This window comes from Emydura macquarii, unplaced genomic scaffold (assembly GCF_026122565.2).
Source record: "Emydura macquarii macquarii isolate MOO-44397 ecotype Brisbane River unplaced genomic scaffold, CSIRO-AGI_Emac_v2 contig_312, whole genome shotgun sequence".
Lineage (NCBI taxonomy): Eukaryota > Metazoa > Chordata > Testudines > Chelidae > Emydura > Emydura macquarii.
This window is the reverse complement of record NW_027130449.1, coordinates 15,413,610-15,426,125: the sequence shown is the minus strand read 5'-3', so window position 1 is coordinate 15,426,125 and position 12,516 is coordinate 15,413,610. Positions and strand designations below refer to the sequence as shown.

General features: G+C 47.1%; 1 protein-coding gene across 2 annotated transcripts in view; it reads right to left on the bottom strand.

Moving 5' to 3' along the window:
• Nucleotides 1-492: 492 nt before the first annotated feature.
• Nucleotides 493-12,516, bottom strand: part of C2CD2L (C2CD2 like) — a 31,272-nt gene continuing 19,248 nt past the window's right edge. For both annotated transcript variants that reach the window (XM_067566784.1, XM_067566792.1), the window contains exon 14: nt 493-5,760. In XM_067566784.1, coding sequence (XP_067422885.1) covers nt 5,540-5,760 — 221 coding nt within the window. In that variant the 3' untranslated portion in view covers nt 493-5,539. The remainder of the gene's footprint in view (nt 5,761-12,516) is intronic.

Below are 12,516 nucleotides of genomic sequence, written 5' to 3'. Positions count from 1 at the left end.
GCAGAACTAAGTTTTCACACTAGTAGGTCCAATGGGTTACATCAGTTAGCAGATTAAAGGGTCTGCTAAAGCATTGCAGAGGTAGGTGGAAAGGAGGAGCTAGGAGCACAAAGTATACTGCAAAGAAAGTCAAGAAGTAACAGAGGTAACTATTTCACCAAGGCAACCAGTGCTCCTGGCGTATTACATCACCCACACCCCACATCACAAATTTGTATGGGTGCATTCTACGCACCCTTGCTTCTCTCTGAAAAAATACTATGATGCAGAAGAAATGGACTGATAGGACACACAGCAACTGTTGAAGGCTTCATCTCTCATTAGCTATTATTCCTCCATTACAATATTTTGCAAACTCCATAAACTGTTAAGTGTAGACAATACATTTTTCTTTTTTTAAACAATAAATATATAAATAAATCCAGGGCCTTCTAGCTATTCAAACCCTTCCCATGAACTCCAAGAGATGTGAAGTGAGGACACAAGATACTGTTTTTAACTCCCATTTAGTTTAATAAATTAACAAGTTCAGGCCATTACACAGCAATGGAACTCTTCTTCTTAAACATTTACAAAGGTGCAGAATTTCATTCATTTCATCTTTAAATAAATCATTGTTCTCTAATCTTTTAAATAGCTAAATAGTTTCTATTTTTCTTTGTATTCGAATTTGGGATTAAAATAATCCACCCACAAAGAAGGCAAAGTACAAAAGAGCACAAGGTGTGGGGCACTAACTCAGATTCAGTGTGGGTTTTAGCTCCAGAACCTGTACAAAGTAAGCCAAGCAAGCAGATAGTTGTGAAAGGAGATATGGGTTGAGGGGCACTCATATAAAGGAGGTACAGTATCACAGGCTACACACTTTTTTTTTTTTTTTTTTTTTTTTAAATCAGAGGTTTCACTGAATCTCTGCTACCAAGGACCTTTATTTTATATTTGTTCGGAGCAGGAAGGGAAGAAAAAGACAGCTGAAAAGAACCACCAACATACTAAGTCACAACTGCTGACGGAGCTGGGATCATACTGGTTTGCTAGCGGTCCACAAGCCCCCACCTCTAAGGATTTGAAATCTAACCAAAAGATGTTCTCACAGGAAACAAGTCCCCAAGTAATGATTAACTCAGAGGAAACAGAAGAAAATTTATGTACGTGTACACACGCGCGTGCGCGCACACACACAAAAAGAAGTAATTAACTTAGCTGAGCAAAGAATGAGCAATTGGCAGAGGTCTGTACAACTTAATATCCCCATCTTCACCCCACTGTTATCTGCCCCATTCTTTATCTGGCTATAGTCCCCCTTCCACTGCCTCAACTCATCTGACTGTGAAATCCTTAAGTGTATTCAACAGATGTTTATAAGAAGCAAAAGGTTTGATTTTTTTTTTCTTCCCAATATACCATATTACAGGAAATGTCTATGGGAATGGGGATGATTGCCAGTATGAGACACCACAAAGTCTGTAAAGGCTAGTAACCAGACCCCACTGATCATACCTCTCCTTTTCAACCAATTCATATCATAGTCTGTAAAAAGATGCCACACAATAAATATTTTTTTAAAAGAAAACCACACAAACACATGGAATTTGGCCCCATTAACCAACAGCTTTTTGAAATATCCTTCCAAAAATCAGAGATAACCATCTCACTGCTTGTTTCTTTATCTGTGTCCCTAAACATTTAAAACTGCACAGCATCCCTGGTCTATGCATGCAGTCCCTATTGACATGGGAGGGGATTACCTGTGGACTGAGGACAGAAAATGGATTTTAATTTTTCATCTATAGGCTTAAAGGCGGCCAGCCAATTCGAGGAGGATACATGCAGATTAGAAGCTATTTTTAAAGTGCGCATCTTTAGCTGTGTCTTATTACTACATTAGAAACTAAAATTCACTTACATTTTGTATTTTTGCAGTGTCTTCAGCCTAAGCAATGACACTGCCATTCTACTTTGTTTAGAGTCACTTCACTTTTTGGTTCTCACATGGCCAGCAGAATGTTGCACTATGTGCTAAGAGTGTAATTCTTCAAAAGGGAAAAAAAAGCACACCTTAAAACTTTACATTCAGTTTTTCTCCCATACACACTGAAACACTGATATTTGGTAAAGAACTAGTTTTTATGAAATGGAAATGTTGGACCTACCAATAACGCTTTAAGAAGATGCTCTGCAGCTTTAATCTAAGGAGCAGATTTTTCTGCATTATCTTGGTTCCTGTGGATCCTGGTTGTTATACCACAATTTCAGTGATAAGACCAAGCCAAGGTGAATAGTCCAGGGGTTGAGGGAATAAATTACCCATTGAGGGGATTGCAGCCTCCATGAAAGATAGTTTATACAGTAAACATTTAAAAGAAGCAAGTACAAGTAGAGAAGAAAAAGTTAGACAATTTCAGACAGAAGGCTCAGTTTTTAAAATAAAACTCTGTAGGACCTGCTCCTTAAATACATCAAAATATAAAAAAGTGTTTGGATGCTAAAGACATACATGGCCTCTTTCACCTGGAAGTATGCCAGAAGTAGATCGGTTACTTGAACTAATCCCACCTCATTGTTAGGCTGAAGCATCACCATTCTTTATATCAAGTACCCAGAATTTACACAAAAGGCTCATACAGAAGTCCATGGTAGCAGCTATACATGAAAAAAAATCACGGAGTACCAATGTGAAGATGCAGAAGGAGCAGAATGTGCCATTTAACCAAGACCATACAACCGAGGAACCCTCCTCTAAGAAAATGATTATTCAATTATCAGATACGTTAAATAAAAGTTCCTAAGACAGACAAGACATGACTCCCAGTTTAACCCTGCCAAGGAAACACTACCCATGCCCTGGAGGCATCTGCAAAAGGCCATCTGTGTGCACTGAAGTATCGGGATTTTTACATTTCACGAAGTACACAATGAACTGCATTGGCATTTTCAGAACCAGCTACTCCCCAGCAGAGTCAGTCCATTCCATTTGTTGTTGAAGAATTTAAGCTCAAACCCAACTTACAAAACAGTTAAGTTCTGACTTAGAAGTTTCAGCTATGAAGTTGCTTCTTTCGGTTACTCAAAGTCATGTTCAGCTCATAATTTACGTTCAGTCTAACCTCAAACACACTATTACACTGTCTTCAGCCTTCCAGAGGAGTTGCTATAGCATCCAGTGCAGGGTTTCACGGGTAGCTGTAGGAGAAATCTTGATGTCGTCTGGCCTTAGAACACTAACTAAACACTTTTAGTCTCAAACTACCTCCAGAAAGTTGAGGGAAAGAAAAAAAAAACCTAAGTATGATGCGGTTGGAGGATTTCCAGTCAGAAAATGGCTACAGCTTTGAGACCATGGAGGAAGGGGTGACATAAGCACAATGATTTCTCAGTAATGAAGGAAAAGGGAGAAAAATAGAAGGATGTTGAGAATGAATAGACTGTTCTGGACTAAAAGCTGGGGAAAGAGGCGGCTACTGGTGAGCCAGCTGGAGCAGTTATTTTCTATTGTGCACAGCCAGTCTAGCTGGGGTGAGCAGGACAACAGTAAAGAGTATCTCTAGCTTAGGTGCCCCACTTGTTACCTTTCAAATCATAGCTTTGAGTACTCTGGATCCTATCCAGAACCCTAGTGCTTTCCTGAACCCAGAAACACAAATAGCCCCCTAAATTCCTAGCCCAAAACTCTTCATTTATACACTGCTAACCCACTTCTAGTCTTTTGATGTGCCCTGGGATTGCTGTTCTAGAACGTTCCTAAAGACAGATCTTCCTCTAATTTTTGCAAAACCTAATAAATTGTCCTCCTGCATCACCCAGGAATAGATTTGTTCACATACATGATCCCAACAAACTTTAAAAAAAAAAAAAAAACACACCACATCCCGTTTCTGTAAAGAAATGATTTTCCATCATAGTAAACCTCCTGGTAACTTGGGAAGGAGGGAAAATCAAACCAGTCCCAGATGACCTCATCTTTTAGGCTAATTTATCCTGTTCTCCCTTCTCATCCTGCAGGTCATCCTGCAGAAGAGCAGATGCTCCTTTTCAAACCATTTATCCCCATATGATACCCTCATAGGACACTGGTTCCTTCCAAAACATTCTTGATTTGACTAATTAAAAATGGGCCTGAAGAGAAGTTCACAACACAAGTAAATTCACAAGCTTCTAACCCCTGCCACATTCAGGGTAAAGAGCCCTCCTAGCTGACTACTTGATTCTCTTCCATGCAATGAAGTTGGAAGCCTCTGCATTTCTCAGCATTATTTCCTCTGCCAATGCATGAGAAATTGAGGACATTCATATTACTTGGGGGGGGAGGGGGGGGGGAGATACATAGGCAGAATCAGATTTGTTGGAAGAAGAGTCAGTGCCATCAGGAGCTGCTAGGGAAAGGTGCATTTTAACAAGTCAAATCTTTTCTGTGGAGGACTTCACCTTCCTTCTTTCCACTAAAATAAACTTCAAGCTATATAGCAAACAATCCACTAGCATAAATCTATTCCTCATTTTCCCCAGCATCATGTTGGTCTTCAGAGTAGAGCACCCATGGAACACAACAGCTGCGTACAGTGCAAGGACCTTGCATTCTAGAGGACCAAACAACATCTGCTCCTCCAGTGGTCCTAACTATTTCTGTAGGGAAAGGAATCCATATGTATGAAGACTAGCTGCCGGTCCAGAGAGCTAAATGTGTGGACACCGTACTGGAGGGAGCAGCATCTATGGATCAGTTCATCTTTTGTAACACCTGACAATAGAGGGGAGCTTCATGACTAGCTAGCACTGCTGCAGTAGTGACAGTGAGTTTACTTTTTCCAAGGACCCAGCTGTCTTGCAGTGTCTCACCTAGTGGTCCCTTCTTCTGAAAAGTCTTTTCATTTAAAAAGAAAAATCCCCAAAATTCTCTATAAAAGGGGGACACTGTTCAAATAGCACAGCTGGTCTATGAAGTTACTCTTTCCCCTGAAAATTTACCCCAGCAGACAGGTGCAGTGTGCAGGTGTTACTCCTCAGTCAGGCCATGAACTTTGCACCAGGCAGAAGTACAGTGCAGGGGCCTTGATCTTCCATAGATCAACTTCTTCATTCCCCCCAAAGTTACTAAAGGGTCTCTTTTCCCATACAGTTAAAGAATTCAGGAACTAAGGGGTTAAGACTTAACCCTGGAGTAGTCACCTCAGAGATCCTGTCTCCTTTCTAGGAGGTCATCTGGAGAAGTCAAGGTGAAGGCAACCAGGAAGATATAGAGTCATTCCACCAATGTCTGCAGCAGTCAGAATGACTGCTTAGCATACCATCTGGTCTCCTGCTAGAGCAAAGCGGGTCATGAAATCCAGAAGAGTCAGAACCAGGATGGCTAATCAGCCTAACCTTTGAGTTCATAACTCCCTTCTCTCCCCAACCAATATAAAGCACCAGGGAAGAGGCAGTGACCCCCTCAGCTGAGGGAGTAAGGAATTGGATTGTAGTTCGCAGATACCACGGGGTGGGAAAGACACAGAGATGAAAGGGGCTTCTATGCAATCTTTCAGAGTGTCTCATCACTCCCTTAGTTCTCACCCATTGTTGTGCTGCCGTTGGCCTTGGGTTTTGATTTAGACTTAAAGGAGAAGCGCTTGATGAGGCGCCGGGAGAAGCTACCGGTTTTCTTCCTGGTGGCAGAGCTGGTGCTGGCATTGGACAGGTCATCATGTGACTGGCTCAGACCTGCTTCCTTCTGCTTGTTCTTCCTCCGGAAGATGAGCTTAGTGCCGCTCCGGAGAAAGCTGACTAGAGAAAGAGACAAAACAAAGAGAAAGACAGATGTAACAATGGGAGCTTGGGAGCTTTCAATAAAATCATTATGCGCTTTCCAGACATTTCCCTGCGAAGGACCATCAAGCCCATTTTACAGTTTGATGAAGTACAGCAGAAAAGAGACATGCCTGAGGTGCGACTAGAACCAGGGACTCTCAGCTTAGTCCTTTGCTCTAACCACTAGACTATGTCTCCTCTCTGAAGAAAGGATGAGACACCCACAGGCCAGCAGAAGAGTCACAGCTTAGCTAGGTGCTAGTCACCTACTTAAACTTCCTACTATCCTTGAGCTTCCTAACATGCAAGGAGATCCTGCTTCTCCATGGAAGACCTTTGTTACTTTTCCTTCCTTCCGCCCAGCTGGGTCTTCCAGTAGTTTGTGCCATGCCCCTTCTCCATGCCTGGGATGAGAGGGATGGCCTAAGTTTGAAATGGGGTGGGTCAGTGATCCAGCACTTTTTAAAAACTGCCTTCTTGTTTTGCAAAATTCCCCCCCCCCCCTTTTTTTTTTTTTAAAGCAAGTGCAGGCCTCCACTTAAAACGCTACAGCACTTCAGTGAAGACGCTATGCCTACAAGAGCACTTCCCCCATCGGTGTAGGTATTCCACCTTCAAGAGGCGTTAGCTATGTCAACAGGAGAATAACACCAGGAGTTAGACTGCTATAGCTGTTTTACTCAAGGGTATGGATTTTTTACATTCCTGAGCAACGTATTTATACCAACCTAATTTCCCAGTGTAGACCTGGCCTAAGTTGCTAGCAAAGACTTTCCAAGTTACAGAGAAGAACCTGAAAACGTGTAACTGATGAAGTAATGCCTGTATCTACACAGAGTCTGAGACAATAACTCAGAGAAATGTGAACTGCCCTACTATTGTTGACAGGGCAATGAACTCAGCTAATACTTTCGATATTTAAATTTAAACATCGAAAGTATTAGCTATTTTTCTGCTACAGTAGAACTCAGAGTTACAAACAATGGAGGTTACTTACTGTAACTGGAGGTTCGTCAAGATGTGTGGTCCCTATCTAGATTCCAAATGTTGGTGCACATGAATGCCATGCGCTGGAGCCAGAACTATTTGTCAACCCACGTGCGCGTTGTGCGTCAGCCACATGGTGCGTCCAAGATCTTATGCGACTGCGAGTTGATGTCTCTCCAGGTCCCTCTTATCGACAGGCAGAGAGCCTGTAGCAGAGGTGAAGGAGGACAGGATTAGGGACCACACATCTCAAAGAACCTCCAATTACTGTAAGTAACCTCCATTTCTTCTTCGAGTGCTGGTCCCTATGTGGATTCCAAACGCGAGTAGCGTAGCGAGCAGTACTCAGCATGGAGGTGGAAGCGAGGAGTTGCCAGAAGTGAGAATCTGTAGGACTGTGCAGCCAACTGCAGCATCCGCTGCTGCTGATGGGACTATGGCGAAGTGAGAGGTGAAAGTGTGGACAGAAGATCATGTGACCGCTCCACAAATGTCCTGCCACAGAACATCTGCGAGGAGGGCGGATGTGGTTGCTTGGGCCCATGTGGAGTGAGCAAAGATGCCAGGTGGCAGAGAGACTTGAGAAAGGGAGTAACACTACTCAATGCAACGAGAGATCCACTTGGAGAGACACCGAGAGGAAAGAGTGCAGCCCCTGTAAAGTTCTGCAATGGTGACGAAAAGCTTGGGCTAGGTCTGCAAATTGCACATGCGCTGGAGGTAGAAAGACAGCATGCAATGGACGTCAAAGGAGTGCAGTGTCTCCTCTCGCGGGGAGGTGAATGGATTGCTTGAGATGAAAGAGATTACCTTAGGTAGGAACTTGGGATGGAGTTGTAAGGACACCTTCTCCTTATGAAAGGCCATGAAGGGTGGGTCAGCCATCATAGTCACCAGCTCACTAGCCCGTCAGGTGTATGTGACTGCCACCAAGAAAATTATCTTCATGGAGAGGTGGGCGAGGGAGCAACTAGCCAGTGGTTTGAAGGGTGGCTTGGTGAGTGTTGAGAGGATGAGGTTCAGGTTCGGGGGACAGGGGAGAGTTTTGGGAGACCGATGGGAAGGTGTTGAAGAGACCATGGAGGAAACTGATCAAGGTAGGGTGGCTAAAATCAGAAAATCCATCCACCGTCAGGAGGAAAGCATTAAGTGCCACTAGGTGGACCCGGATGGAGGAGTGGGCAAGGCCTGACTGTCGAAGATGGAGAAGGTAGTCAAGGATAGAGACAAGGTTGAGGAGGTGATGGTGACAGGAAGCATTTCCACTTCGCCTGGTAACATGCTCTAGTGGATGGGCACCTACTATGCGAAAAGATGTCACATACTGGTGTTGAGCATGTGTTGTCTACTCATGAGCCCCATCCAAATACCAGGTTGCAAGGTGAAGCAGTTCTGGGTTGGGGTGCTGAAGCCGGCCATGTTGCTACATGAGGAGATTTGTGAGAGGCAAATCAGCAGGTAAACCAGGGGTGGGGAACCTCTGGCCCGCGGGCCGGATGCGGCCCGCGAAAGAATTTGATCCGGCCCGCGGGCGGGCGGGAAGTGCGCGCCGCCGAAACCCTGCCGCCGTCTGCCCATTTTCGGCGGCGGCGGGAGCTCGGAGGCGGTTACTGGCCCACGGCACCCTGCGGACACTGTAAAACCGCGCCGCCGACAAGGCGGAAACGGCGGCGGCCTTTCGGCGGCGCGGGGGTGGAGTCGGCGGCGGCGCGGTTCCGTGGGGGGGCGGGCAGTTCCTGCTGCCGAAACCCTGCCGCCGTTTGCCCCTTTTCGGCGGCGACGGGGGGAATTAGGCGGCGGAATCGGCGACATGGCCCGCGAATGAAGGTAGGAATATCAAAATGGCCCTTGGCAGGGAAAAGGTTCCCCACCCCTGAGGTAAACCAAGAGATGAAGGAGATTGGTGAACCAATACTGGTGAGGCCAGAAGGGAGCAACGAGGATGAGGACTGCATGGTCTCATCTGGATGATCTGTGGAAGGAGAGGTATGGGTGAGAAAATGTTTCAGAGGTCAGGTGACCAAGGGAGGAGAAGCACATCTCCTTAAGAGCCTTGTCTGAGAGCACACCTGGAGCAAAGAAGGGGGAGTTTGCAGTTGGTAGGGGGGCCCCAAAGAAGTCCCAGCGAAAGATGTTCACTGGTGACAGATGGATCAGAGAGTGGGGTCGTGGAGCTTCCACAACAAGCACGAGTGGGAAGAGTGACTGAGAACAACCACAAGGGTATTGTTGGTGCCCGGAAGATGGACTGCATGTAGTGTTATATCACGCCTGAGGCAACAGTTCCACAAATGAGCAGTTTCTTTGCAAAGGGTAGGAGACCAGGCTCCATCCTGTTTATGTAGATGACAGCTGCCACATTGTCTGAGAGGAGTTGCACATGACTGGATCGAAGGAAGGGTAGGAATGCTTGAACACATGAAGTGGATTACACGTTATTCCAGGATGGTGATGTGGATCCTGGCCTCTTTGGAGAACCATAGTCCCTGAGCAGAGCGGCCCTCCAGATGACTGCCCTATCCCACAAGTGAAGCATCTGTCTTGAGGGTAGTACTGGAAGTGGGAGGGTTGAACTGGGTGCCAGCTATGATCTTGGCCAAGTCACACCATCAAGTGAGGGAAGTTAAAACTGAAGGGGGGGGGGGGAGGAAGAGGAGAAGTACCCATTTGTGGAGGTGGCCCATTTGTGAGCTGTATATGATACACAGCCATAGTTGAAGACAGCACATGTGCAAGCGTGCATGCAGGGTTACAGAGGTCCAGGCTGTCATATGGCCTAGGAGGGAGAGGTACTGTTGAAGACGTGCTGGGACGACAGTGGAGTTGCACAACGAGAAGTGAGGGCTGCGAAGTGATTCCTCAGCAGAAAGGCCTGTGCTACAAGGGAGTTCGGTCGAGCTATGAAAGTGAGTTTGCAGGTAGGTACGAGGGTTGACTTGTCCTCATTGATGCAGATACCTAGGCTTGCGAGGAGGTTTCATAGGGTATGGATGGTGGTCAGGAGGCATTCACAGGACAACACAACTAGGAGCCAGTCATCAAGATATAGGAACAAGTGGCCAAGACATCTCAAATAGGTAAAGACTTTTATGAAGAAACGTGGAGCGGTGGCTATTCCAAATGGGAGAACTCAGAACTGATAGTGTGAGTGGCCTACCATGAAACGAAGGAATTTGCAGTCGGTGGGATGCATGTCCACATGAAAATAGGCATCTTTCATATCAAGAGCCATGAACCAGGCTCTAAGGGAAAGGCAGAGGACAATCTGGGGAAGTGTAACCATGTGGAAATTAGAACTTGCAGGATGAATAGGTTTAGAGCCCAGAGGTTTAAAATGGGGCAAAGACCGCCTCCTTTCTTCAGTATGAAGAAATAGGGGCGAGTAAAATCCACGGCCATGATATTGATGTGGAATGAGTTCTATTGTGCCCTTCCAAAGGACGGTGCTTCCTCTTGAAGGAGAGTGTGTTGGGATGGGTCTACTATTGTTGCATGGTGGGGGAAGTGATGAAGGGGAAAGGAAAGAAACTATGCAGGACCCCCAGGGTACGATCTAACACCCAGCAATTGGTGGTAATCTTGCTCCTATTGGAGGCAAATTGGGCAAGACGGCCCCTGAAGATGACTGGAGGGACCGCAGGAGACAGGGAGGGTGGCTCATGGGTCTCGAGGGAGGAGTCAAAATGGATGATTGGATTGGCGTTGCAGGAAGGATGAAGAAACACATGAGGTAGTAGCAGCAGGGTATAAAATCTGTTGTAAGTGTTGACAGTGGCATGGTTGATCCAGCTGACATGGAGGGTAAGATTGGTAGGCAGAGCGGGGAGGTTACCGGGGTCAGAAAGAGGACTGGTACTGGTGGTGGGCTGAGGTTGTCATGTAAAGGCCCAAAGACCACAAAGTTCTTTATCAAAGGGGAGATCCTCCAGTGTGGTCTGTACCTCTTTCGGGAACCCCAACATCTGTAATCATGAGTCTCTGCAGAGTACCACACCCGAAGCCAACGAGCGGGATGCTGAGTCTGCTGCATCCAGCGCAGCCTGGAGGGCGACCTTGGCCACCAACTTGCCTTCCTTGACCGAAGATTGGAACTCAGATTGTTTGTCTTCCAGATGAGAAGCCTGAAAGTCTACCAGTTTGGCATATGCGTGGAAGTCGTATTTCGCCAGTATAGCCTGGTAACTGAATATGCGAAATTGGAGGCCTGTCAAAGTATAGACCTTGTGTCCCATTAGGTCAAGTTTCTTGGTCGCTTGATCCGGGAGGGAGTCGACTTGAAGTGCTATTGTCCAGCATGCTCTGTTGATGCCTGGACCACCAATGAATTGGGTGGTGGGTGTGTGAACAGAAAATCTGTATCTTTTGCCAGGACAAAGCATCTGCATTCCGCTCTTTGCACGCAGGAACATGCCAGACTGCTTGAGCTGGTTGGAGGAGTGCACTGTATATGGTGGTGCATGAGGGTCCTGCCAGTTGCAGGATGTCCAGGAATTCATCCTGGGGGTCGTGTGTGTGCTCCTGGGTAGATTAAGGTCCCTTGCCATGCATCAAAGCAGGTTCTAGTATTGACCATGGGCGTCTGGGGGAGAAAGCAAGGGTGGAATGAGTGTCTTGTCCGAAGAGGAAGACGCTGCTGTGGGGATCAGTGGTTGTCAGTTCCTGCGGTGCCGGTGGCACCAACGGCAGTATCTCAGGGTTCCTTGTAAACGAAGGGAGGAACTGTATAGACAGGAGAAGGGCGATGGTGAGGCAGTGGTGCCCGTGGTCCCTTATGGGTCCCAATGAGGCCAAGCATACAGATCTGCCAGATCTGGTGGGCCACAAGGATACCAGAACCACACATTGGCGGTGGGTTCATACACCGGTGTGTAGGACAGGTGTTGCTGCTCCAGGCTGTAGGAGCACACCAGTCAAAAGGTAGGCTCCTGCTCCAAAGACTGCTCCAAGTTGGAGGGTTGGTCCAGAAATGGTGGTGCTGTGGATGGCAGAGACTGGTGCAGAGCAGTTCTGTAAGGATGTGTTCACTTCTTGTTCCAATGGTAGGAAGAGGAGTGACTCAATGCAGTGGCTTAGTAGAAGTGGCTCATCCGCTGTTGATGGAGGGTGAACAGTGCCAGACACGCAGAGCTGTCCCTAGGGTACGGTGAATCGGCGCGATAGCCCCAGGCCCCCCGCTTTGGGGGGCCCCATGTTTTGCACCAGGATTGGGCGGGAGGCGGCAGCTGCAGCCTGCCTCCCGGCTGCATGCCAAGACCCAGCAGGAGGCGGGTGGCTGCTGCCAGGATCCCGGCTTAGTGCTGGGACTGACCAGGAGGTGGGGGTCCCAGGTTCGGCTTCGGTCTGGGCCCCGCACCTCCCTAGGGACAGTCCTGCCCGACAGTCTGGGATACGGTGGGAAACCAGGGTATGCTAGAAGTCCAGCCATAGGTGTCAGCAGAAACAGGCAGCCAGGCATGTGTGGCACTGGGTGTGGAATTTCTGACGGTCCTACTGATGTAAATGGAGCTGGTGGTGGAAACAATTGCTCTGTGGCAGAAGTTGAGGACAACATTGGTTGGTCTCAATGGCGCTTCGACTTGTGCTCCGTCTGAGACTTCTTCGGTGGAGGAGCAGTCGAGTTGTCACGCGACTTCACACCCAAACTGGTTTGGCTTGGGGAGGCAACGCTGTGTTTCGGGAAGTTGTCCTTCTGTGTGCTTCTTATGAGAATGGTGCTGCTTTGACAGTACCACCAGTATCACTGGT